This window comes from Solanum stenotomum, chromosome 9, assembly GCF_019186545.1.
Source record: "Solanum stenotomum isolate F172 chromosome 9, ASM1918654v1, whole genome shotgun sequence".
NCBI lineage: Eukaryota > Viridiplantae > Streptophyta > Magnoliopsida > Solanales > Solanaceae > Solanum > Solanum stenotomum.
The window spans coordinates 18,133,482-18,161,437 of NC_064290.1; the positions used below are offsets into that span (position 1 = coordinate 18,133,482).

The 27,956-nt window shown below is 35.9% G+C and overlaps 1 protein-coding gene across 1 annotated transcript; it reads left to right on the forward strand.

Moving 5' to 3' along the window:
* The first annotated feature begins 8,444 nt into the window (after window positions 1-8,444).
* Window positions 8,445-15,256, forward strand: LOC125876187 (phospholipid:diacylglycerol acyltransferase 1-like). The gene is made up of 7 exons (XM_049557303.1): window positions 8,445-9,054; window positions 9,666-9,888; window positions 10,070-10,353; window positions 11,690-12,014; window positions 13,636-13,895; window positions 14,323-14,816; window positions 14,895-15,256. The coding sequence occupies exons 1-6, from the start codon at window positions 8,639-8,641 to the stop codon at window positions 14,804-14,806; spliced, it is 1,992 nt and encodes a 663-aa protein (XP_049413260.1). The 5' UTR covers window positions 8,445-8,638; the 3' UTR covers window positions 14,807-14,816; window positions 14,895-15,256.
* Window positions 15,257-27,956: the final 12,700 nt, after the last annotated feature.

Sequence of the window (27,956 nt, forward strand, 5' to 3'; positions counted from 1 at the left end):
TATTAATATCAATAAGAAGCCGTTCACTACAACAAAATGAAGATTATTGAACCAAAACTATTTGGAACTAGTGGTGAATGACGCCAATTACAGAAAAAAAATCGAGAAGAGAGAAAAGTTTGAATAAAAGAAGAAAATCTGGTTTTTGAAATACTTTTAACTGATTAGAGTAAAAAAAAGGAAAACAAATATTCCTATTTTGTTTTGAATCTCCTAAATTTATGGAAATTATTAATTATCATTAATGTATTCAAATTAATTACTACAACTATTTCCGTTTTTTACTTTTTATTACTTTTTAAAAATTGTTTTTTATTATTATTTTAAAACTTTTGAACAAAAGAAGAAAATCTGGTTTTTGAAATACTTTTAACTGATTAGAGTAAAAAAAGAAAAACAAATATTCCTATTTTGTTTTGAATCCCCTAAATTTATGACAATTATTAATTATCATTGATGTATTCAAATTAATTCCTATAACTATTTCCGTTTATTTTCTTTTTATTACTTTTTAAAAATCATTTCTTATTATTATTTTAAAACTTTTTTTAATAAACTGTTATAACCTGAAATTTTGTATTGTTACAACTTGAAAGTATTATTCTACTGTCATAACTTGAAATTATTAGTCTTATATATGTCATTTATAAAATTTTCACTTTTAATATCTCCAATTTCAACCCAACCCGCCCACTTAACACCTCTACATTAAATCATAATGTTTTCGTTCATAGATCAGAGGTTTTGTTTGTTAAATTGGTGGTTATAATATTGATTGGGTATTATAATTATATTAGGAGAAAAGTATGATGAAGGATAAATAATAATTAACCGTCTAAGGGTAAATATGTACCTAAAGTTGAATGAAAGAGATAAATATGTCAAAAAAAAATATACGATGAAGTGTAAATATAACTCTTTTCTGAAAGTACAAAGGCAAATATAACTTTTTTCCGATTTGACAATTCAGCCAAAAAAAATAATAAGAAAAGTGTAATACATTCGTTGTTGACGTGGCAAAAATAATAAACTAGCTTATTACAAGTGGTATTTTGACTTAAAAAGAAAAATATCTATGTAAATCAAAACAAAATTATATTCTATAAAACGTAATTTGCACCCATTCTGAATTTTAAAAAAATCGCATCTTTTGAAAAAACAAAACCAAAATTCTGGAAAAAAAAAAGAGGAAATATTATTTTAAACAAAATAAAAATAACATTCTCAAAAATATATTAAAAAAGAAATTAAATGAAACTTAAATAACATTCTCAAATTGGCAAAAAGTTTCACTTAGAAATTGATTCTCTTTTTTTAAAAAAAAACACTTGTTTTCTTGATCTTTTCACTTGCTTGTTTAGTATAAAATTCACACAATTTGACAATTTTGAACTCTATTATAAGAATTTTAAAAATATAACTTTCAAAATTGAAATATCTAAGTAAAATTTTATACTAATTTGAAATGATTGCATTATTAATCGTTGGCGTTTTCATAATAGCAAGGTGCTCCTTTTATCGGAATACTCGATTTATAATTTTAATTGATCCTATTATTTTTGCAAGAAATATAATGTTATTTCTTTCCGGAAACTATTAGAATATTAGGGAATGTATATGTTCAACCACGTTAAATTGAAAAATAGGGAGACATGGGATTAGGCCACTTTATTTTTAAGCATCATTTCGTAACATGTGCCTTTGAAAACCACTTTTGTCATTTTAAAGCAATTTTTTATTTATTATAGAATAGAATAAATTCGCAATGGTAAGATACACAATTCTAGTAGCATCAAAAGTTTCTTCAAGATAAGTATAATGTAATACCTTGAAATTCCTTATAGTTCTATTTGTTCGATAGTCCCTTCTAGAAATGAGTTTTAGAATTAAATAATTTGAAAATATATTTTTAATCTTTTATCATCAGCTACAAATAAAGGTGATCGTTTGAGTTGCAAGCAAATAAGCACATAAATAACAAGTGAATAAAACAAAATTCATAATGAATTTACTAAAAATGAGTGACAAGAAAAATTATATAAAAGAGTTGTAAGATTGAAGCAAAAGTTTTGTTTTATAATAATAAAATTTAAATTATGAGCAAACAATTGCCCAACAATCTTTTCAACAATTTATTCCTGAAGAATTTATAATAATACTTTCTTTCAAATTTTTGAATCACTTTTCAGGCATAATTTTAAGAAATATATTTTAAAATATTTATGATTAATCTATGTTTTTACTTGACTAATACAATGAAATCATCTTTTGGATGGAAATAATGAAAAAGATTCCGAATTTCAAAGCCAACCATATGTCAATTTGACAAACTACACGTCACTCCACTAAATCCCTACACAAAAATCTAAGAAAAAATAAAAGTGTTAAAATTTAAATCGAGAAAAATAAACAACAAAACCAACAAGAAAAGCCGTTGTTTGGACAATATTTTAAAAGTGTCAAAATTGAAATTGGGAAAAAAAGTATTTAAAAAAATAGGGTTTAAAAAGGACTTTTATATTGAAATAAAAATTCACATTTTTTATGAATGAGAATCTCAATACAAGCTTTCCAGTATTTTGCTAATGTTTCAAATATGAAAGTTTTGGTAACTAAAAATTATTAAATCATCATTTACAAAATTGAAAATAAGTCAAATTGAAAACTTATAACTTGTGTTGCATCATCAATATTACTAAACAAAACAAAATAAATTAATTTAAGAAATTCAACATTTAGTCTTTAGCTTAAACTATTTTAGCAGAGAGTTCCAATATTTTGAATAGTCATAGAGATTGTGCTCCATATCTTCCTCACACCAATATTTTGAATAGTCATAGAAACTACATTACAGGGTAAAAACTACATTTGAACTTTAGAAAGAATGTTTTATGAGGTATTTTAATTGCACAAAGGTCGTACGTTAAGTGTTAAAATCAAGCAAACAGCAAAATAAAAGCCGGCAAAAGTTATTGTAAATTATGTTAAGAGTTTTCTAAACAATTTGGGCCAAATGTCTCAAGGATTATATCCCAGTGTATGAGGAGTTTGGAATGTCCATAACTTATCAAATTGAAGGTCTACGAGTCTAGTTTTCAACACACTAAACCGTTCATCCACACAGCTTTAGAATAAAAAGATATTCATGTTTTTTGTGAAATTGCACAAGTAGACACCTCGAGGAGGGTCCCCCACCCCCCGAGCCTCAAAGTTGGTGGTATTTTAGAAATACCACCTTCTTCCTCTTTTTCATACAAACTAGATGAAAAACCACAAAAATCATGAGCAAAGCTTTTAAATACTCTTTGGGAATTAAGTTTCTCAACCCAGAAGTTCAACGAAAACTGTTCTATATTGCAAGCTCATCATTGTGGTATAGTTTTCTTGTCGATTTAGGCTTCGTTGGTTGTTGCTACAAGGAGACAAATTTTTAAGCTTCATATTTCAAATACTCTCCTTCATAATTTCTTGTCCTAGTATCATGTTCATAAATTTATGAATCATGAAGTAGTGTCTTGGGTATCGTGGCTTCGGAAATCCCCTTTGTCTTATTAAAATTGATTATTATTATTATTGTGTAGGATGGTGTTAAGGGCTTGGAGGGATTGGGGGTTGTGTGATTCTGATAGAAGTCGCGTATTGAATTGAACGATGTCACCTTGTTATATTGCCTCAAGAGCTTGTCGCTCCTTCGAGATGTTATTGGAATATCTTCATTGGATATTAGTTGTTGTTTATTGTTATTATCTGACTCATTTTATGCTTTGAACTTGGCTGGTCAGCAGTGTGGTATTAAAGTCTTACCAATTAGGTATAATTCGTTCTTGTAGCCTTGTTGATTCTCTCTTTATTACATAACCTTTGGTTGATTAAGCTTCATAGAGACACCTTGGGGCTTTGATTGAATGATATGTAAAGCCTATATTTTTTCTTCTAGCATGATTCATATGGCTTAAGCTTGTTATGGCTTATATTGTCTTTACATGACTTGTATCCTAATTCTATTGAGTATTTAATTTATTACTGTAACATGATATAGTGTTAATTTGTAGGACTTCATCATTGACTTAACGACCTAGAAAAACATGTTATGATTATGCTTAGTTGTATGTGATCACTTGCTATTGTTATAATGTTTTATGAGTGTCGCTTTATGAACTTGTTTTGGCCTTCATAGACACTAATATTGCAGGGTTCTTGAACCTACCCATTGATTGATATACATTGACTACAGACCAAGTAGATCATACCTCCGAACATATAAGATCATGCCTTATAGGCCAGATAGATAGTATCTATGCGACAAACATGTTGTACCCTATAGGGAAATACATATATATTATACCATAGAGTCTTAGATATGTACATTAATTCACGACACATTTGAATAGTTCAAATCAGATAATCATTCGGATTTAGGTAAGGTTGCCAATTGGATATTTAGTGACTTTTTGTGCTTGTTAGACTTATAATGATGGTGTGATATTTGTATCTATTGGACTTATGAAGGTATTTCTTGTTATGTGTTTATATTGTCTTATTGTAGAGAGGTAAGGTATTATATTTGTGTTTTACCCCTACCCTTTTCATTCAGTCTTTATATTTCAGTTTCAGTTTTCAATTTGTCAAACATGCTCGGTACATTATTTTTTACTGAGGTTCCTTGTCTATGGACGTTGTATTCATGCTTGTAGGTCTTGAGCAACGATCAGAAAGACCTATCGAGTAGCATTGTCACCTATCCAACAGATTGGTTGACTCATTTCTTCCAGAGGTTGGCAAAGTCTTATAGGTTTGCTTGTTTTGCTATTTATAGACTTTGAGTAGGTTGGGGTCCTGTTCCATCCAAGTATATAATCTATAGTAATTTATAGACTATTGCGTTGGATTGTATTGTCACATTATTGGTCATGTTGATTTTCTTTGTTGGATGACCGATGTTTGAAAATTGTTAGATGTATTGTTTGGATATATACGATGGCCTCAGTGGACCCAACAAGACTTGTGTGCTAGATGATTATTGTTTTTTTGTGAACTATTGGGAGTAATTGTTTTCTTTGTAAAGTTGTTGACAGAGGATTCGTCGATCGAGGGCATAGTTTTATGAGAAGATATGCTTATTTCTTTAATTGTGTTGATTGTTATGCACCATGAACAAATAGTTCAGTAGGATTGCGTCCCTCGAATTTGGGACATGACATATTAAGTATTTTTTTAAGATAATTATATTTTAGCTTCCTCTTGCAGTTCATAAAATGACAATTTAATCCTCAACATCATGCCAATATCAAGGTCTGCTTAGGGTTATTCATGATCCTAAGTGTCGATCACAATTACGATATAGACTCGGATCGTGATAGATGCTGAGAAAAATCTTATCAACATGAGTGAATATAAAGGCAGTCAAGTAGTAATGATCATAAATAATTCAAAAAAATGTGTGTACTTCATATCGGAAACGCAATGTTTGTCCTTCATCATAGTTTGAGATAATTGGAACTTCAATATGTCTACCATATTCTAAGTATGAAGAAACTATTTGTGTCGCAAAACTATATCCTATTCAGGTTGAATGACATAAAATTGTATGTAAATTTGATAGTTACAAACTCACCGATCATGGAGGAAAAAACATTCAATTCAATTTATATCATTTCGGTCAAAACAACTTTTGTGGTGTTTGATGAAGCACCAACAGTGAAGTGTGAAGAAATAACCCTAGTAGATTCAAGACAATTGGACCTAATACAACTTAAACTTGAAGAAGAATAACAAGAAAATAAGGCAAAATCATAATAAGAGGTATGTAAAAAACATAAATCGCATACAAAAGAGATATCTTCAAAAGAAGAAAATAAGAGTTTATAACAAACTGGAATATATCAAACCCCATAAGAGTTGCAAGAAGGAGTCTAAGGAGCCCTACAACTTCAACTAAGACAATCAAAACGTTTGAAATATCCGAACAATTAATATATCGATGTAGCATTAGTTGAGGTGGTCAAAACGGAAGAGATTACTATCTTTGAAAAAACTTCAAAAAGTAGAAATGAGACTTGTACATCAGAGGTTAAGATCCTCAAAGAGCATTGACATTATGATGATTGCAGAGTTTCAAGAATCAAATAGACACATATATCAGATTAAGTTGGTGTTGAGTGAGTAAAAAATTCATCACCAACTTGATTAACATTTAAGATATTTCAACGAAGAATCTAAAATATTCAAGAGTAATAGAGAATTAAATGAAGAACTCTAGAATAAGCATTCTAGAGAGAAAAATCCAAAAATATTCTAAAAATGATGATTCTAGAATAAAATAGCTGGAGGAATATTTTATAGTAAAATAGTAAATATCCTAATTAGATCCTTCCATCATCGCCTATACATAGAGATGACCGTTTGAGTTGTAAATAAGCAACAAGTGAGTAAGAAATAAAAGAAAATTGCTAAGTTGTGAGAACAAAAAAAATTATGTGAAAAAATTATAAGAACAAAGCGAATCTTTGTTTTACAATAATAAAATTCAAGTTATCAATTAATAATAACAAAAAATAAATTAATCATTTTTGAGAGAGAATTTTCTTAATATATATTGTGTAACTTACGTTATTTAAACTAATATTTTACTTGATAAATATAATGAAATCATCAAACTGTTTTTCGCTGAAAGTGACAAAAAAGATTTTGAATTTCAAAGCCAACCATATTGATATTGGACAAACTACACGTCACTCCTCTAAACCCTCCACAAAAATTTAAGAAAAAACATTTAACTAAAAATCATAATAAATTAAATACACGACAATAATTTTAATAGTCGTTGTTTGGACAATATTTTAAAAGTGTTAAGATTAAAATTGGGAAAAACATATCGCAAAAAAATAAATGACGTTTAAAAATGAAATTTTACGTTGAAATAAAAATTCCTTTTTTTTTTGGAAAGAAGAACCTCAATATAAGTTTTCTATATTTTGCTAATGTTTCAAATATGGAAGTTTTTGGTAAGTAAAAAATATGAAATCATCATTTACAATATTCAACTTCAATATGTGTAAATAATGAAATATTTACTATTTATGGTCCAACTTAAATCGAGAACATGCCTTTTCCATTATAAGTATGTTTCAATTTTTATTCTTTTCATATTGGTTCAATTTTATTTAATAAACTATGATTACGTTTTGATAAATAAAATTATTTGATATTTATACTAAATAGAACACGAAAATTAACATAAATGCCATAGTTATGAAAAATGTTAGTATTATAAATCAAATTAATAACTAACATAACTTGGGTTGCATCAAATATTAAACAAAACAGAATAAATTAATTTAAGAAATTCAACGTTTAGTCAAATGATTACAAGTTTATCCTAAACTATTGTAGTAGAGAGTTCCAATATTTTGAATAGTCATAAAGATTGTGCTCCGTATCTTCCTCAACCAATATTTTAAAAATAATAAAGAGAAAATATATATAAAAAGGTTACTGGCAGCAATATTTTCTCCAATCTATATTAAATAAATTATTGAGATTTTAGGAAAAATTCTATGGTTAAATAAATATATACTAGTTAATTAGTTATTATAATTATAATTTTAATTAATCAATTACTATTCGTGATCAATATTCAGTGATAATTATGTGGGTTGGAGTTTTCATTTTGTATAATTCAGAATTTGTATAAATATAATTTGTATAACTTTTGTATAATGTAATTTTGTATAACTGTTTAGAGTTCAGATGTTTGTGTTTGTATAAATTCGTTATTTTGAGTTTATACAAAAATAGCTTAATTATACAAATATACCTGCAAATTATATAAATTCACCCACGAATTATATAATTGAGACAACTTAAACTGTATCTACAACCCGTAAATATGCAAACTATAGCTATGAAGCATAATTAAATTTATTATAGTGGACGTTTATTTGCGAAAACCCCCCTTTTTTTATAATTTATTAAAGGAATTTATTCAAAAAAATTATTAAGATTTTTTTTATACTTACCTTTCATTTATTGAAGTTTTAACTATTTTATATATTTTTTTTTAATAGAAAGTACCTTAATATGTTGCATAATTAGAGTATATTTAACGTGCTCCCCTGTTGGCAGTCCTTTTAAATTATAAATTATAAAACCCATCACGCACCGTCAATTGACCTCACTGATTCAATCAACGGCTGAGAATTAATCAGAAAGAACATCACGAAGCTCCACGTGTCACCTATGGACCCCACTACCCATCCCTTCCACCTTCTATAGTTTTCTCCGCTTCCATTCCTTCCCTGCTCCGATCACCCTCCCCCACCCACCCAAATCCCTCTGTAATATTCATACAAAACACTAATTTCAAGAAAATGGGTTGTTTATTGAACTTAAACTAACTTAATTTTTTTTTTTTGTTCTATTTATAGAAAACTTTGTTTTTTTCTTCTTCTTAATAATATAGAGTATTTGCTCTGACAATATACAGATACAAGTGTATTTGTATATGTATATACAGAGCTAGGGTTTGATTCTTGAGATTTGATTAGCTGAAAAGTGAATAAATAAGCTGATTTTCAGTCATTAAAAGCACCCAATAAGTTTGTGAGTAATAATTGTTCAGCTGTAAATACATACATACATGTCAATACTAAGGCATAGGAAGGGCACAGAAAACAAGAAAACAGAGCCGGAGTATGAAGAATTTAAGGAGAAGAAGAGTAATGGAAGTTTGAGGAAGAGAAGGGGGAGATGGAGTTGTGTGGATGGTTGTTGTTGGTTTGTTGGTTGTATATGTTGTATATGGTGGTTATTGCTGTTTCTTTATAACGCAATGCCGGCATCTTTTCCACAGTATGTGACGGAGGCGATAACGGGGCCATTGCCGGATCCACCAGGAGTCAAATTGGCTAAGGAAGGGTTAAGAGCCAAGCATCCAGTGGTATTTGTACCTGGGATTGTCACTGGTGGACTTGAGTTGTGGGAAGGACATCAATGTGCTGAAGGTTTGTTTAGGAAGAGACTATGGGGTGGTACTTTTGGTGAATTGTACAAAAGGTACCTTTTATCTTCTTTCTTTTCTAGTCCATCAAATTTGTGCTTTTTTAGAATGTTCTAATGTTAGCCTTTTATGATGTTCTGGAGGTTGATTACACTACACTATACAGTGATTTTATCAAATGGATTTATTGAGTTCAGGGTAAATACGTGAGTAAGGTGTTCTTAGTTGTTAATGGAAAAAGTTCCGAATGCTGAAAAGATTCAATCTTTACTACTTTTTTCCACAATTCCTTGTGACTATAGTTGGCTCTTAATTTTCTCTCTTTCTTTTTGTTTGGTTTTCACTAAAAAGCAACAAAAAGAATAGTGGATCTTGGGCTGGTGGGATTTATGGCATTTATTCTGCAAATTTGGATTTTGAGTTAGGCAAGTACTTTTTTCTAACTTTGTTTTTGAAAATTTTTCAAACTATTGCCATTAAGTAGAGTAGGCTAATGTGGCAGCTAAAGTAAGTGTTGGTGGTAGGGGAGTGAGTTATGCTTCCTTTTTCATATATTTCTTCTTGAAAGTTGTAACAAATATTGGATAAAGACCAATTGACTTATGTAATCTTCTGCTTCTACACTTTTGCTTATGAAGCGCCTACTCTTTGTCGAAATAAAATGCAGACCTCTTTGCTGGGTGGAACATATGTCACTTGATAATGAAACTGGATTGGATCCTTCTGGTATAAGGATTAGACCTGTCTCTGGGCTTGTAGCAGCTGATTACTTTGCTCCAGGTTATTTTGTTTGGGCTGTTTTAATTGCTAATTTGGCTCGCATTGGATATGAGGAGAAAAACATGTATATGGCTGCTTATGATTGGAGGATCTCATTTCAGAACACTGAGGTACTGTGAACTCTGAAAGAAGCACATGTGCAGTTTTCGCTGTTGTTCTGGTGTTTTATGATTTGCTGGTCTATGTTTCCTTACAATATCTGTCCCAGAGTTACAAAATATGTGTATCTGCACGTCTAGCGGCTACCATTGCAAAATGATAACCCATCATTTTTTCTCTCAAAATCTGTAGGTGCGAGATCAAACTCTAAGCAGGATTAAAAGTAACATAGAACTCATGGTGGCTTCGAGTGGTGGGAAAAAGGTGGTTATAATTCCGCACTCAATGGGTGTTCTATACTTCTTGCATTTCATGAAATGGGTAGAGGCGCCAGCTCCAATGGGTGGAGGAGGTGGATCAGATTGGTGTGCTAAACATTTAAAAGCAGTAATGAACATTGGAGGACCCTTTTTGGGTGTCCCGAAAGCAGTCTCAGGTTTATTCTCAGCTGAAGCCAAGGATATTGCTGCTGCCAGGTTTCTTTCTCTTCAATGAATAGTTTGCTTTCTATTAAAATAACAGTAATTATGTTGCGCTCTCTTCTTTTGAAATGTCTAATTGTTGAGATAAAAACTCAGACACAAGTTCGGCCGAACCCAATAGGTTTTGCTCAACCAGTGTGTTTGTGTTAATAAATACTTTTAATGGGTACAAATAGTAAATTTAGAACCCCGTTATTAGCACTTCATTGTACCAAAATCCAAAATTCATTAATTTGTAATCCTGGCTCCACCTTTCTAAGTGGTTCTTGACGTTCACTGAAAGATAAATAATCTATAACATGCAATTCTTATACTATGATCAAGTTCCCAACACCAAGGTCCTAATAGTTTTGGCTTCTACCTTCTCATTTTTAGAAAAAATAGCTTATCGTTTTACTTTGGGGTTCAGAAAGGATCCTAACCTTTACCTGTTGGTTATGTTTTTCTACCTGCAATCAGGTAAACTATTCCAATGAATGAAACTCACATGATGTAATTCAAGGGAGCATTTATGTGCAGGCCACCCAACTATATTTCACAGTAACACATGGCCATACTTCAGATCTCTATAAAGGGTCTAACAAGGAATATACTGTGTAAAAGTCCACTTCAACTTCTCAGTTTCTCTTGTTAGGTTCTTCCTCATGCTACTTACTAGCTTCTTTCTTGATTCTTCCTTCGTCTGAATTAATCACTGTTGTGGTAGTCTTTTGTCATAGTTGTAAAAGAGGGTGTTAGTGGCATTCACAATGTGCTATTGCCATGTAGATTTTAATGAAGTTCTTTGCTTTTTCTATTTCTTTCTTCTGTATAAATGGAGGGCGAGAGGGAGAGAATAGAATGGACAAGAGATGGAAAATAAAATTTGTGCTCCAATAAGTACAAGAGCTACTAAACCTATGTTTTAGATAATGCTTTTAGCATCCCTTTCCTCTTGCTCCTCCTTGTTGGTAATCACCTGTGAGGTTGTATATCCCGACTTCACTCGACTAGAGTAAGATGTACCACATTCTTGCCCGTAGTGTTAAGAGCACAAAGAAGAAAAAATGTTAATCCTTTTGTACCCTTAACAAATTTAATTAATTTCATCTATGATACTATTCTGAAGCTATGTTCTTTTGATCATCTTATCTATTCTAGTGAGTATGTTTGCATCTTTTTCTCAAGGGGAATGTATAATGCACATGCAAGACAGTGATTGCGTGCACATGTATGTTTTTTGCTGTGTGCAAGAGATGTGTTACCACCATTGCATAACCTGGAGTTTCCAGCCTTTCGTTTATCTGCGAGAGGCATTCTTGAGCTAAAGTAGAAATTGCCTCTTCTGCAGGTCTATGGCCCCGAGTTTCTTAGAAAATGAAATGTTCAACTTTCAAACTTTACAGCATGTAATGCGAATGACTCGTACATGGGATTCAACAATGTCAATGATACCTAAAGGTGGGGACACAATCTGGGGTGGACTGGATTGGTCCCCTGAAGAAGGCCATGAGTGTAATGAAAAGAAGCCAAAGAACAATAGCACCCAGACATCAGAGAATGACAGGACAAGAAAGTCAGCTAATGCTACTCGTGTGAAGTATGGAAGATTAATATCATTCGGGAAGCATGTAGCTGATTTGCACTCATCAGAGATTGAGAGGATTGACTTCAGAGTAATGTTCTTACTTTAATTTTGGATTTTAACTAACTACTATCTATAGGGTAAAAACTTACTTGAATCTTCATGTTCTTAAATTACATTATGACCCATTAACACCAGTATGGAAAGATGCTTAGACCTAAATCCTCACATGCCAACCAAAAAAAAAAAGGTACCAACAGGTTGTCACAAATGTGTTAAATATACAAATAATCTTTTTTGTATCAGCTTCCCATATGTAGTGCATATGCATCCTTTGCTCTACTTTCTAATATAGAGGATGGAAAAGGCCTGGTGAGTGGTGACATGAGACACAAATGGAATAAGAAGAGAACATTTTCTCTTTCATATAAGTCTGAAGTTGGATGTGATACCTTATCCCACCCCCCCCCCCCCCCACAAAAAAAAAAGAAGAAGTTGGAATTTCTCTAATCCTAAGTAAAACTCTAAGTATCTCAGAGTTCTTTCAAGTTAATGTGGAATTTCTGAATCGAGTTCCATTGTTTTATATGAATTCTCTCTTGCAGACTGGTGTGTCTGCATCTCTGCACATTTCTAAGAAATCTGCACGTGAACTTTTTTTTTTATTGCCTATTCAGAGTCTTTTTCTTCTTTGACGTGTCCAATATCCACTAAAGCTCAAAATCTCCCCTAATTAATGATCAAGTAGCCAAAGCAGCAATAGAACATCTATTACTATAGGCTAATGAATCCCTCAGGTATTCTTGCATCAGTCATATAAATGATTGCATGGATCATTTTTCACTCCTTTGATAAGTAATTAGTAGTCATACAATTTCCAATCCAAGGGAAAAATCAGACAAAGAAGTCAATAGCACTTTAAAATGTCTCAAAGCAGATTTTAAAGTACTACCAGTGGTTAGTTATCAAATTGATGCCACATTTTTGTAATTTGAGATCCATTGACTAGTGGAGTTCATATCTCAAGTCTATGAGTTGTCAGATAAGACATCTTGTGGTAGTGCATTTTTTCTTTTTGTGAGTAGGACATCTCCTGGTAGTCTCTCACTGGTGGATGACATATTATTGTGCTTGGTGCTGCTCTCCAGGAGATCAGGATAGTCATTTGTCTTTCAGAGTGAAATTGTTGATTTGATCAGCTTTCAGAAAACATAAGGAATTAAATCAGTCATTAGAGTGACTTACATGTTAAGTGCACTGCTATCCTTCATAAGGAAAAACTCTCTACTGTCACTGTGTCCAAATAAGGAAAAAATGCAGAAATTATTTGGCAAATCCTGTTGCAGGTTAAAGTGGTTTTAATACATAATGCATCCTGAACCTGAAGAGGCTAGAATTACACATTGTATTGCAAATTACCATGAATTAACACTTAACAGTTATTCCAATACTGACATTAAAAAAAAACATTATTCCAATACTCCATCCCGTTTTGAGGTACTCTACTATCCACAAATCAGTTTCTCATGTTTCCATATACGCTTAATGACTTATACTAGTTTGTTTGTGTCTACTACTGTTTGCTTAAACTTCCACATGGACAGGTTATCAGAAAACAATTACAGATGTTGCATTTTTACTTTATGGTTTTAGCTTTCTTCAAAAAAACAAAATAGTTCTAACTTCCCCCTCCATTGTTCGGTCCTCCCCAGGATGCTCTTAAAGGTAAAAGTCATGCCAATTCCACTTGCCGTGATGTGTGGACTGAGTACCATGATATGGGTATTGGAGGTGTCAAAGCTGTTGCAGATTACAAAGTTTACACAGCTGGATCTGTTTTGGATCTTCTTCATTTTGTTGCACCAAAGTTGATGAAGCGTGGTAGTGCTCATTTTTCATATGGAATTGCTGATGATCTGGATGACAAAAAATATGAACACTACAAATATTGGTCAAATCCCCTGGAAACAAAGTAAGCTTCTATGTTTTTCTATAAAAGTATTCTTGATCTGTGTCTGTGCTCTTAGGCCAGCTCTTCTCTTTATCTTTTCGACTCTCTAAGTCTCTATGGTATGCAAATATATCAAGGACACAACTGAAACTCAGGCATCTTCAATTCACCAATGTTTTGTTGTACAACATGGAAATTAAAGGTGAAATTTCAGGGTTCTAGGGGATGCAAACATTTTTTTGGAGTATTGGTCCATCTTGTTAACTTTCTCTATTAGTTTCCATGCCAAAGTTCCAGTTTGGCAGTAACTGTTTACTTCTTCCTCAGCATGAAATTGTTCATAGAAGATAGTGCAAAATATGATCCTCCTTGACTTGGTTCATTATGTGTTACAGCAATCTATTTGTCATATTTATAGCTACTTCTCACTGTGATGTTCCATTTACAGATTACCCAATGCACCAGGGATGGAGATCTTCTCAATGTATGGAGTTGGAATTCCAACTGAAAGAGCCTATGTATACAAACTAAGTCCTGGTGGAGATTGCTATATTCCTTTCCAGATAGATACTTCGGCTGAGGGTGGAAGCGAAAGCCCTTGCTTGAAAGGCGGTGTCTTTCATATTGATGGAGATGAGACTGTACCTATTCTAAGTGCTGGTTACATGTGTGTGAAAGGGTGGAGAGGAAAGACCCGATTTAATCCATCAGGCATCCGTACATTTATAAGAGAGTACAATCACGCTCCTCCAGCTAATCTTTTAGAGGGCAGGGGAACACAAAGTGGTGCTCATGTTGATATAATGGGAAATTTTGCACTTATTGAAGATATCATTAGGGTAGCTGCTGGGGCTACTGGAGAAGACCTGGGAGGAGATCAAGTGTACTCGGGTATTTTCAAGTGGTCTGAAAGGATTAAACTGAAGCTTTAGATTTCATATGGTGAGATTTACACCATGTCTTTCTTACTAGCTTTAGACTAGTGCTATATGTTTCTTAGATAGCTACTTTTGTATGCAGAATTTCATGTGTGCAATCAATTGGTTTGAGGAGCTGGTGGTGCTTTGCTATACATCTGGCTTCTCGTCTCCCGGTTGAAACATCTGTCGTGTACTTAAAACAAGAATACTCTGGGAAACCTGAAGCTGGTTACTTGAGTGTCCTTGAACTGTAAATGTTGCAGGAAGCATGCATGTTTAGGTTGCATAACTTAGAAATTTTGGACATCCATTGATTTTTTTGCCTGTAATTATATCATCCTTCATAGCATAGTGTAGTCTGTAGACATAATATTGGAGCAGTCAAGTACTGCATTTATATGTTCAATTATTTTCCTTATTACACAGCACAAAAGGAGGGACAAATGTGTTTACAAACAAAAATATGCTTTAGTTTTTGCATGGTAGGGACACCAATGTCTCAAAAGTATGACGGAGGGTATTTGCATACCATTTACGATAGTTTGAGATATTGTAACGATCTATTCTCGTTGTTATAGAAAAGCCAATGGGGAAAGAATTGGAGAGATTTTTTAGCCTAGTCCAGATTTGGACAAGGTCGAAGTCAGTGAGGTCTAGGGAAATCTGGTAATAAATGAGAGATCTAATTATTAACTTGATTACATGAGTAGATAGCTAAGACGTTAAAGAATCTATACAACTTTATGAAATTGAATTCAGTGCGTACAACTCTCGGAATCGATCTTAGCGTGAACGGTATTTTCTGAGTGCTAGCAATGGATCTATCAGCAAGTTGGAGAATAACAGTGGTTCGTTTTGGACTATCCAACCCAAGCTTTTGATACAATGACAAGGGCATCAAATTTATACTTGCTCATAAATCACAGAATCCGTGGGCATGAACACTTTGCCCAATAGTAATCTGCACAGTAAAACTATCCGAATCTTTTAACTTTTTGGGTAGTCTATTTTGGATCCTAGAGCTGCACTCCTCAATAAGTACTACAGTTTCATACTCCGTGAGTCTTCTCTTGCTAGCCACAATGTCCTTCACGTGTTTAGCATACTTCGGGATACCCTGCAAAATGTCAACCAAAGGCAGATTAATGTGAACCTATTTAAGGATAGAGAAACTTATCGAAACATTCATCTTCATTTTGCTTTTTGAGACTTTGTGGAAACGGAGGTGGTAATTTCTTTTGAGGAACGGGTACCTCATCATTGGAGCTTTTTACTGCCTCTTCCACTTTCTTTTCTTTGGTACTTACCTAACTATTTCTCTTCTTTGGAGCTAGTTCCTCTAATTGTAACCCACTTCTGATACTTACCGCATGCAATTGCTTTGGGTTGGGTTTAGTATCACCGGACAGCCCACCTTGGGGACGCAAGTTCAGAGAATTAACTACTTGCACAACTTGTTTATCTAAACTCATTTGGGACATTTGGATGTTTCTGATGTTCTCATCCTGCTTATATATTCTAGCATTTAATTTGGTCCCTATTTCAGTCATGAGCTTTTGGAGTAGCTCTTCATTGGTCATCCCCCCTTTTGGTGATGGTTAGGATTTTGGTATTGTTGTCCAGCCCCTTGAGAAGGGTACTGGTTAGCCCCTTGCGCCTGATTTTGGTTTTGGTTCCCACCCCATGAGAAGTTAGGATGGTTCCTCCAACTAGGGTTGTAAGTGTTACTATGATTTTGCTGAACTCCACCCCTTTGCGTATTTCCCACATAGTTTACGGAATTCGAATTTGCCTCACATTGATCAGTTTCATGAGTTCCACTACCACATACCTCACACCAATTGGCTGCCTGTTGTACAACGTTTACCGATGCATGGTTTAGAGCTATTTGTTTAAAATGTAAGGTCATGTTATGTTGCATTGCATCTAATTTGGTATTTATGGCAGTAGCTTGATCTACATCTAAGATCCCCGCAGCCTTTTGGGTTGTGGTTCTAGGCATTTCTCCCTCATACCCTTGGTTCCCTTCTGAGAGTTTATCGAGTAAGTCGAACAACTCTTCACATGTTTTAGCTAGGGCCTGTCCACCTGCTGCACTATTAAGAAATGAACGAGCATTATAATCTAGACCTTCAAAGAAAGTGTGAGCAAGTACCTCATTAGTTTGCATGTAGTGTGGGCAAGCATTCAACATTTGTTTGAAACGCAATTTGTACATGTCCTCCCCTTGATTTTGAGAAAAACTTATTATCTCACTCCTCAGCTTAGCGGTTTTCCTGGATAGGGAGAATCGACTCAAGAACTTCTTTGCTAGATAATCCCAAGTAGTGGTGGAGTTTGGTAGCTCAAAATCTAACCAACGCCTTGCGGCTCCTTACAATGAGTATGGGAACAACGACAGCCTCACATAGTCTGATGAGACTCCAATTGGGATGTATGTATCAGTAATATCTATGAAGTTCCTAAGGTGAATTTGAGGATCTTCGTGGGGGAGACCCGTGAATTGCCCATTAGAATGGAGGATTTGTACTATGCTCTGCTTCAGTTCAAATCTACCCCTCCCCCAGTGGAGGTTTCCTAATACTAGATGCCAAATTGGCTGTGAGTGGGACTGCCACATCACGGACTGGTCTTGCGGTATGACAGGCGGTACTCCTTGGTTATTCAAATTTCCTTGGTTATTCGGGTTCCTTTGGTTATTCATGTTGTCTTGATTATCATCATCAATGTTTCCTGGAAGACCTAACCCCAATTCTCCTGGACGTCCTTGATTCATTTTTCTACAGTGGAGTAAAACTCTTTCGGGTTCGTTGTAAGGTTCAACAAGTTCTCCCTTCCAAGCCGGACCTAAAAATCACGTGCCTGCAATAAACAAGCTAAGATCAAGTAATTAATACATGAATATTGTAATTGTAGACTTAAGAAGATCGAATATAAATCAATTTCTAAGTCCTCGGCAGTGGCGCCAAAATCTTGTTGCTCCCCAGTATACACGCAAGTGTACATGGTCGCACAAGTAATATAGATTCTTTAAGAAACGAGTTATCGTTCCCAAGGGACTTATGATCAATTTATATTTAACACTTAATTCTACAAATAAAAGTAAAAGTAACTTTTTCAAGAGTTGATGATTGATTGTTAACTACTACTAATTATGAACTAAATAAACGTAACTAAATGTGAACGACTTTAAGATGATGTTTCAAGCAAGTAAAGGACAATTCCAGGGCTGCAACATGCAATGGATCTCATGTATCATATTATTGGCTTAGAACGAATTTCAGTTGTCAAGTTACTCGTTTATAGGGTTAATTGTATGAGTCGGGGTACACACCTCTAGTCGCCTAGTCCAGTTAGCTATCAAACTACATCGTTGAGCGGGGATAAATAGACTAAATGGCGAGCATTTATATGTTATCTTATTTCGTAACCAAGCAAGTTGTTTGTCCGGGCGTCACTCTTAAACACAAATCACTTCAATCAAATGGGTCGATCGAGCTCTTTATATTTCTTTGGTCTATCTAATCCCTCCTCTCTCGATTTTAAGATTAGACAATGTATTTATCTTATGATGATCAAGCATAAAATACTAAAATAAGAATATAGAAGTAACTTATAATGACAACCAAGAATTAATTCATAAAGCCTTTAATAATCAACAATCCATTCGTAGCTATAACCCCAAAACTAGGGCGTTTAGCCACTCATGCTATTAGAAAACCACAAAATACAATTATTCATGCGATTTTCGGAAAATAGAAGAGTTTAGAAGATTAAAACCTATTACAAAAGATGAATCTTGCTCTTGCACACCAAAATAATGTCGACCGCCCACAATGTAGCTCAATGGGTCTATTTATAAGTTTAGGAAATTGGAGACAAAATCTACTTCAACTAGGAATCCTTTTTAACACAACTTAAGCTTATAAAATTGGGATTTCCTTGGTGTGTCACGCCTCCTATCGCCCCACGAACATGCTCCAGTTGTATCAGTGTTGGTGCGCCACGCCTCTCAAGCCTGAAAAAGTCCCCAGAATGTTTGGCCTTGGCGCGTCGCGCCTCTCAGAGCACCTGAGAAAGGCCACTGAATGTTGGCCCCTGGTGCCTCGCGCCTAGGAGTGCGCCTAGCCCTGGGGCCTTCATCCTTAGTTGATTTTTATGCTCTTTTGCATCTCCTTTTTTGCCTTCAATTTCTTTGAGAGTTCCTGAAATCTCTAATCACATGTATTGGTGCATAATCATAGCAAGTATAACAAAATCAAGTTAATAGACTCAAGATCATTCATTACTTCAATAAATTCATAGGCAAATATTGACAACTTAGGCATATAAATATGCCTAAGATTAGCCTCCAACCAACTCGGTGTGCCATCAGATATCAACGGAGCTAACCACTTTTTCATATTGTCCAACATCTTTGTCCTGATCATATACAGACAGTCATCTTCATGTCTCATAGTGCACTCTAGGACAACATTAATGGCAGAAAAATCGCACTGCACCCTCTTCCCTCGGACAACTACATAGTCAACCATTTTAAATGTTGCTGCTTGCTTCTTCCTTTGTGGTATCAAGGCATTGTACGCACTATAGAAATCCCTAACCCATCTTGGAATATACGGGCCACGGGGCTTTGTGAAGAGCTGGAACTTATGAAACTTCAGACAACTCATAATATCGGGGTACCTATCAAACACCCCATCCGTGGACAGATATTTCTCCTCAATGATTGTCCTCAGCCCCTCAGTCTTTAATTTGTTCATAAACTTAGGGGAGGATCCTAAACTGGTGGTGAAACCACCACTGCATGTGCTGGAACTGGAGGAGAAGAAGTGGTGGGCTGAGGAGTTCTGATCCTAAATAGATCATTCATCCTTTTTGACCGCAACTCTGCCCTTTGTGTTGCTACCAGCTCATCATCATCAGAAGCTATAGTCTGAGGCTCCTGGTGCTCACCCTCACTCTTAGAAGTGGTGAGGTGAGTGGCATAGATACCGTCAATGTCATAGTTGGCCTCCGGTGAAGCAGGTGCCTTGCCTTTGCCTTTGCCTTTCCCACCAGTTGTGGGAAGTTTGGTAGCCTTTCCCCTGGATGCAGTTGCATCCTCATTGAGTGCAATCCCCTTAGCTTTCTTTAGGGGTGACATGTTCCTGCCTGCAAACTTTGGTCTAGCCATGTCTGCAAAACATCAGGAAGAAGTTAGAAATATTTCAATCAAAAGCATAGAACAATAAATACAAACAGACTCGCCGAACTGATCGACGAGTCGCCGAATCACTTTGGCGAGCCAGATCGGGCTCGCCGAAAGGATTGACTCAAAACTCTCAGAAAGATTTGGCATGTCGACATTGGGAAGGCCTTTCGGCAAATCACTGACAGCATTCGGCGAGCAAGGATTAGCCCTCCGAAAGTTACAGTGCAATTTAAGGCTCAAGGGTGCAGATAAATGGCGATCAAGAAGACTTTCGGTGAGTCATTGAGTGCCTTCGGTGATCTCAAGCTTCTCACCAAAAGTTACAGAGTCAAACAACAAGTATAGCATGAAATTAATGGCGAGATGGGGAACTTCGGTGAACCGCCGAGTGATTCGGCGAGCTCGACCCAGCTCGCCAAATGACCCAGCGTGCCTACTTTCAATCTAAGTTCTCGAATTCAACCCAGCAACCCCCGAAAATAAAATCAAATCATGACTAATCAAATTAAGACAAGACCCATAACACCCATTACCCCGGGATACTCAGACTTCTCCCGGTTTTGCCAAATTTTGCCATTTGATGACTTTTGCCCTCAAGAATGACGTCACCCGCTCTATTATTGGGAAAATTACATCATTTGGCACAATTACGGGTTACTTAGACTTCACCCAACTAGACCCAACAACATGCAAGCATAACCCCACAAGATTTAACCAATTTTAAGGCATAAAATTATGGGATTTCAACAATATAAACAATACGAGCAAGGATATTGAATTAAAAACATGCATTCAAACAATTAAGATCAGAGAGTCCCAGCACACAACACTAAGATAAGATCATTTGCATAAGATTACAAAATCACTAAACAAAGATTCGGGGTTTGGAAAACCAACCTTAAATGCCGAATAATCAAGACTGAAATGCTAGGCGGTAAAGTAATCCACTCCGAACACAATTCCAACGACTAAAACATGGTAGGAATGCAAAAAGATAGAAACTAAAGTGCGGGTGTGAGATTGTGAAGTTTGAAAGTGAGGGAAAGTGAAAGAGTTGGAAGTTTAAACCTTTGGCCTTTTAAGAACCGTCTATTTCTCGCCCATTCGGCGACATTAGTCGTGCTTGCCGACCCACTCGGCGACACGCTGAGTGGTCACTTACCTCACCGAGTTTTACAGGACCTCCAATTGATGTGGGGTCCAAACAACGAATTAGATCAAGATCGCCGACTCGCCAATAATTTCCTGGGGTCGCTGAGTTTTTTACAGACTCCAATTTAAAGTTGTCTTGAGTCCAACGGCAGACCCCGACTTCTTCGGCGATTTGCTGACTAGACCTTTAGCTTGCCAAACTGCACTTTTCAAATGTTCCACATTTTGACCTGCACAATCAACACACCATTATTTCAAACTTAAAAAGAAAGAAAATAAAACTTGGGTTGTCTCCCAAGCATTGCCTTAGTTAACGTCGCAGCACGACACAAGTCCACACTTAAACCTCATTCTTGGGGTTGACCATAGTATCACTAGGTAAACCCCCTTGATGTCTTGGGTTCAAATGAGATGATATATGACCCATTTGGGTCTCCAACTGCTTGATCGATACTGAATGAAAGGTAACAGTCTGGATAAAGGTCGACAGATCTTCTTTCATTTCCTTTAGAATCTTGTCCGACCCCTCAACTTTGTTGAGAATACGAGAAAGCATATCCTCAGACCGGCCACCTTCCGAACCCTTTGGCTTTTGGCGCTCATGAGGAGGCATATACCTATCCTTCTCCCCATCCTTCCAATTGGGATTTCGGTCCCTCCATTCTCGATCACGATCCTTCCAACCTTCATCCATATTCTAACCTTGGTTACCACCCTGCCTTGGGTAGTTTGAATGATAACCACCACCTTGGTTGGTTACGAAATTCACCTATTCATTATACAAAGCCTCAAACATAGACTCATCCGGATTAGCACACTCGACACCCATGGCATTGACACTTCGAGCACCAGCTCCCATGACATCTTTAGACAAAATGTCAAGTTGTGTCATGATCTTGGCCATGTTCTGGTCCCTCTCTTGGTCTTTCTCCATCTACTTTTTGGTTAGTTTAAACGTGAGAGGGGAGACTTGGTCTTCATGGGTATACCACACCCTATTTATGGTAGTCATGTCATCCAAGAGTTGAACTGCTATTACATAAGATTGTAGCATCAAACCTCCCGGAGAAAGTTGGTCAGCAACACCCTTATTTACCAAGTCAAGACTCCGATAAAAATACTACAGCAACACGTTATCAGGCAAGCCATGGGTTGGGCATTGAAGCACCAACTTCTTGACTTGCAACCAAGTTTCATGAATTGGCTCGCCTTCTAAACGCTTGAAGCTTTGAATGTTGTCCCAAAGAGTCATCATCTTCGAGGGAGGGAAAAATCGCACTTGAAATGCAGTGACCAACTCCTCCCAATAAGTGATTGATTCACATGGCAATCCAACCATCCACTTACATGCCTCCCCCATCAAAGAGAATGGGAATAACCTCAACCAGGCTGACTCTTGAGATATGTTCTTGAAGGAGAGCGGTCCACATACATCCACGAAGTTTCTAATATGCTCATGGGGATCCTCATGAGATAAACCACTGAAAAGCCCTTTCAATTGCAAGAGTTGAAACATAACATTCGTGATGTGGAACACTGCATTCCCTTCAGTTGGAGGAAAGCAAATGACACCAATACCACCCATAAGATGGGGGTCGTTAGCATTAGGCTCGTTGACATCATTGAGATTTCCGATGTCATCTTGATGGCCTACTTGATTGCCATTGATGCCGTTCACACTTATACTTCATGTTTCAACACACAAACAAGCAAAACAAAACTAAAATTAAGTAAGTATCACTATAACTAACAAGAACAAAATTCAACTTAACTAAGAATTCTCAAATAATACTACTCCCCGGCAGCGACGCCATTTTGATTAACGTATCAGGACACTTCATCCAATACGAAACGTCAACGATCGTTAAGTAGTAATATAACCCAACTAAGTGGGTTGGGGTCGAGTCCCAAGGGCATGGTACGTATTTGAGAATCAATAGGAAATCATGAATATGCTCAAGTCAATTATAGCTAAAAACATTTACGAGTAAAAGCATTGTTCAAGTTAGGGGTGACACAAGTGTCAAATATCAAGGGGATTTGGTTTCAACTATCAGCTACAACATCAAATAACACGAAAATAGCAAGTATAGAGACGGGTTCTTGGAATGTGATTGGATTATGGGCTAAGGTAGACAATTGGGTGATTGTAATTAATAGTGAATAACTGTAAATTAGTGAATAATCTAGACTTTAGTGGGGATAAATTTTCTCTCGAACAATTTATCCAGAATCAAATTGGTTTCTCTCAAACACCAATAAGCAGCAATTAAGAACAACCTACGCTTTAGTCCATTCACTCTCTCAAGCTGAATGTGTGGAAAAGGGTTTAGGGTTCACTCTCTAAACCTGAACCCATGACAACCCAATACCCACAAACCATCAAATTAGTAATCTTGGTTTCAAAACCACTCTCTCGAGCAAGCCAAAAACACGAAGGTAGAGTTGCATTTGTAAATACAACCCTTTAGATTAAGCCACAATTACTGAATGAAATCACTTTTAAACAGTATTTACACTATCAATTACAATACCCATCAACTAAATCAACCCATAATCACATAATCACACCCCAAGAATTGGGTTTTAGCTACACATCATAAAAAGGTAAAAATCATTACCAAATTGTGTTTCCATCAACTGGGTAAGATTGATATTGTCTTTACAAAGGTCTAAGATAAAGAATCTTCAACACCTACTTCTAATTTCTCAGAAATGGAATCTTTAAATCTTTAAAACTAAGGAAATATTGTCTTTAAACTCAGTTTTAAGCTCTCAAACTTGAAAACTGAATAATAATGAAAACTATTGAATGCTAGATACTCAACTAAGAATTTAGAAAAATGTATTTATAGTCACCAAAAATGTGTTGCGAAGGACCATTCAACGCAATAAGTCGGGATCGTCGATCCACTGGGCGATCCGCCTTTTGGTCAATTCCATCACCTTTTTGCTTTAGCCTTTAGCATCTTCAGGTTTTGTACTTTGGGCGATATGGAAATGCATCGCGAAACCGTTCGGCGACTCGCCGACTACTCTTTTCTATCACCGACTTAATTTTCTCCTTCAGGGCTCGGTACACTGGAACATTAGGCGAGACAATGGCCATTCGGCGACTCGCCCAATGGATTAGGCAATCCTCCTACTTTCTTTTCTTCGTTCTTTCAGCTTCCTTGTTCCTTTTTGCTCGTTAGTATCCATGCTTTGTTCCTCAATCCAAATACCTAAAAATCAAGGATTTACATCTGTTGTTGGCATAAAATATGCATTTGAGGACACAAAATCTATTAAAATAAAGCCATAAATGAGTCCAAATTGTGGACTCATCAGCTACCATGCATATTTGTGGTTGTTCGGCAATCTTAATATTCCTCTAGTCGTCAAGGTCATGTATTGTTTATGTGTGGTTGAATGTGGAGATCTTTGGGTCCAATTTTACTGTTCTTAAGAGGTAATCTACAATTACTAAATCTAGCATTTCGATAGTATTGTTGGAAGAGTTGTATGCTTGGACATATCCCTCGATGACCATCTAATTTCTAAAGATTAAATTTGTTATAACTTAAGCTCATGGGAATTTATGTTGCGGGATGGAGATATTGTTAAGAACTATGATTGTTTGGGTATTATGAGTGTGTGTTGGTTGATTCAGGTTCACTTCTATTTGTAACGAGTATTGACTTGGAATTTTATTATGCTTAAGTGCTAAGGATTCGTCCGGATGATTGTGTCAAGGTCCTTGATAACAGATTGTAGACGTGTGTACGATCAACTTTGGTGGTTGTTGAGAATCGCTTTTGTTGTAGTTAAGTTTACATACAATAATATTTATCACTCGAGTATTGATATGACTTCATTGAGGCATTGTATGGGAGTATGTGTATGTGTTCAATTGGTTGGTTTGAGGTTGAAGTTGTGAAACCTTTGAGAGTTGATTTGGTGAAAGATATTCAAAGTAAGGTTAGAAGTATCCAATCTAAGCTTCTAGCAGCCCAGAGTAGACAGAAAAAGTATGTGGGACAAGTATTCCCAATTATTCGACGATTCAGATACTACTATATTCTTGCTTTAGCCCTTTTCTCCTAGTTTGTCACTCGAGGACGAGTGATAGGTAAATTGGTATCTATTGTAATGACATGTTCCTGTTATTATAGAAAACTCAATGGGAAAAGAATTGGGGCAAGAAAACTTTTGAGTGAATTCGGGTGAGAAGAACTCCCGAAATCGATCGTAGTGTGAAAAGTATTTTCTGAGTGTCATGGGATGATGACGTGTTGTGAAATGGGAGTTTGGAATTCTTAATTTTGCTTACTGGTTCCATGCAAGCCGCTGGGGCGAGATTTATGCCGCTAGGGTGGGGCAGTTGTAGCGGGGTGAGGACTATTGTGGCGGGTCCAACGCGACTTACGGTCGTAAATAAACCCCTAAACGACCTCATTCTGCACTTTTCAATTTTTAGAGCCAAGGAACGAACCCCAGGTGACTCTTGATAGTTTTTCACCATTCTTGAGGCTAAAGGTAAGTTTTTTACTCCCTGAAATCATTTTTTGATTCGTAGAACATAATCGAATGGGTAATTATCAATGGGGGAGGGTTTTGATCTAGAATCTATGGTGGAAACAACCCTATTTTGGATACTTGGGATCATGGTATGATCTAGGGTTCTTAGAATTGTTAGAAATTTGGGTAATTAGTGATTGTTTATTGATTCCCGTGTTATTATGATTATTTGTAGATCAAGAACAAGCGGAACAAATCCGAAAAGGGAAGGATTAAGTTTCTTAGGGTTTCAAGCTTGTTTCGAGGTAGGTGATGGTTGTGATTTCACGTTGGTGTGATATATGTTTGTAATTGCTCATTATAATGCATGTGTGTATGTGAAGGTTGCATTATTGATCACCATAATCGTAAATGAGGATAATTGAATAATTGTATGACATGAATCACCTTTTGTTGTATGATTGTGATAATATACATTGTGATTGTGGTTTGTTGAATGGATCGGGTGTTGCATTTCGACACACTAACTTGGATCGGTTGCCACCTTCTGGCATAAACATGGGATCAGTTGCCACATTCTGGCATAAACATGGGATCGGTTGCCACGTTCCAGCATAAACATAGGATCGGTTGCCACGTTCCAGCATAAACATTGGATTGGGTACCACGTTCTGGTATGCTAACAGTTTGGGTGTGGATTCCATGAGAGGACCATTGAATTGTGTTACGTGAAAGGACCATTGAATTGTGTTATGTATCTACTTGTGATGATTTCGTTCATATCTAATGATGATTGATATTGGAAGACGGTACGTTGCTCTAAATTGATATAACTGTGATATGTGAGAATCGTGAAACTGTTCGTTGTTCGTAATAGTTGACTAATATTCTATATGTTCGATATATGCATATTTTACAATGTTGTGGTTACTTGCATGTGTTTCACTTATTAGGATAGCCGTGTGATCCTACCAGTATATTGTGATTGTGTACTGATACTGCACTTGCTTGTTCTTTGTTGAGTACATGGCATCTTCAGGTGGCCATTGATAGACTTCAGCTATGTGACTAATAAGTGTGACCGGATTCAAGGGTGAGCCAGTTCTTTCAGGCTGCCATGGATCCACGGTCCGTATTGGTGCTCGTCGTTTGGTTCAAAGATTTGAAGATTTTGAAGTTAGAAATTTGCCCAAGTCCTGAGTCACGAAAGGGACCTATTGTAACACCCCATATCCGAAATGGACCAAAAATGCAAATTTTGAGAAGTTGCAGGTGCAACTTACAGTCACCATCCACGGATCGTAGGTCAAACCACGGCCCGTGCTGGTGGTCCGTGGTTCACCACTGCAACCCCTCCCCAAACCAGCTCAGAAAATTGGCTAAGTCCCGACTCACGGACAGACCCACGGCCTGTAGATCAGACCACGGTCCGTGGTCTATGTTCGTGGATTGAGACTTCCCTTACTAGCCTCTGACACAAACTACGATCGACCAGCACGGACCGTCATTCGATCCACGGTCCGTAGGTCTGACCGTAGATTAGGTTAGCAGCTAGTTAGACGAAAAATATTGATACATCAACTTCATATGGTCATAACTTTTAGCACAAAATGAATTATGTATCCCATAACATATGGTTAGATAAATAATTGAATTATCTTTCCAACGCCACCGAGTTTTCTAAATTCTGACCTCCGAGTAAAAAGTTATACCCGTTTTAGTGAAGCCCTGTCGGGCAGACTCGATCTACGGACCCAATCGACGGACTGTCGATTGATTGACGGACCGTAGGTCCATTCCGTCAGTCACTCCGACAACAGTTAATTCAGGGGTCTTTTGGTCTTTTCCTATTTCGTTTAACCCCTAAGATACGTCGTTTAGACCCTAAATCATGAGGTTTTAATTAGTTTAAGCCTAGAAACATAATTAGAACTTACCTTAGTCAAAATCATTAATCAAACTTAGAAGAATTAGAATCAAGAGAGGAGAAAAAGGTCAAGAACCCTAGTTCAAGAACGCAACAAGGTTCCATCAGTTCCATCCTTGAAATCGAAAGATTTCTCCGTGGAATTCGTCACCAGGTATGTGGGATTTCACTAGTGGGTTCCTTTCGCCCATTAGGTCCCTAGAATTCAGTCAGATTCTTGATTCCCTTATTATGAATAGACCTAGGGTTTCTAGAACTACATCAGATCATCATGAATTAGTTATTTAAATGTTCCAAATCAGATTATCATGTTATTGCTCAGTTTATCGCATGAATTTCAGAACCCTAGCTATGTATTTCTTTAGTTCTTGAATTACACATGCTAGGTC

Bases quoted from the DNA above. Each gene is read 5' to 3' on its own strand.
- LOC125876187 (XM_049557303.1), top strand. From the start codon at position 8,639: ATGTCAATACTAAGGCATAGGAAGGGCACAGAAAACAAGAAAACAGAG. The intron at 12,015-13,635 runs GTAATGTTCTTA...GGTCCTCCCCAG, and splicing joins TTGAGAGGATTGACTTCAGA to GATGCTCTTAAAGGTAAAAG. The intron at 13,896-14,322 runs GTAAGCTTCTAT...TTCCATTTACAG, and splicing joins TCAAATCCCCTGGAAACAAA to ATTACCCAATGCACCAGGGA.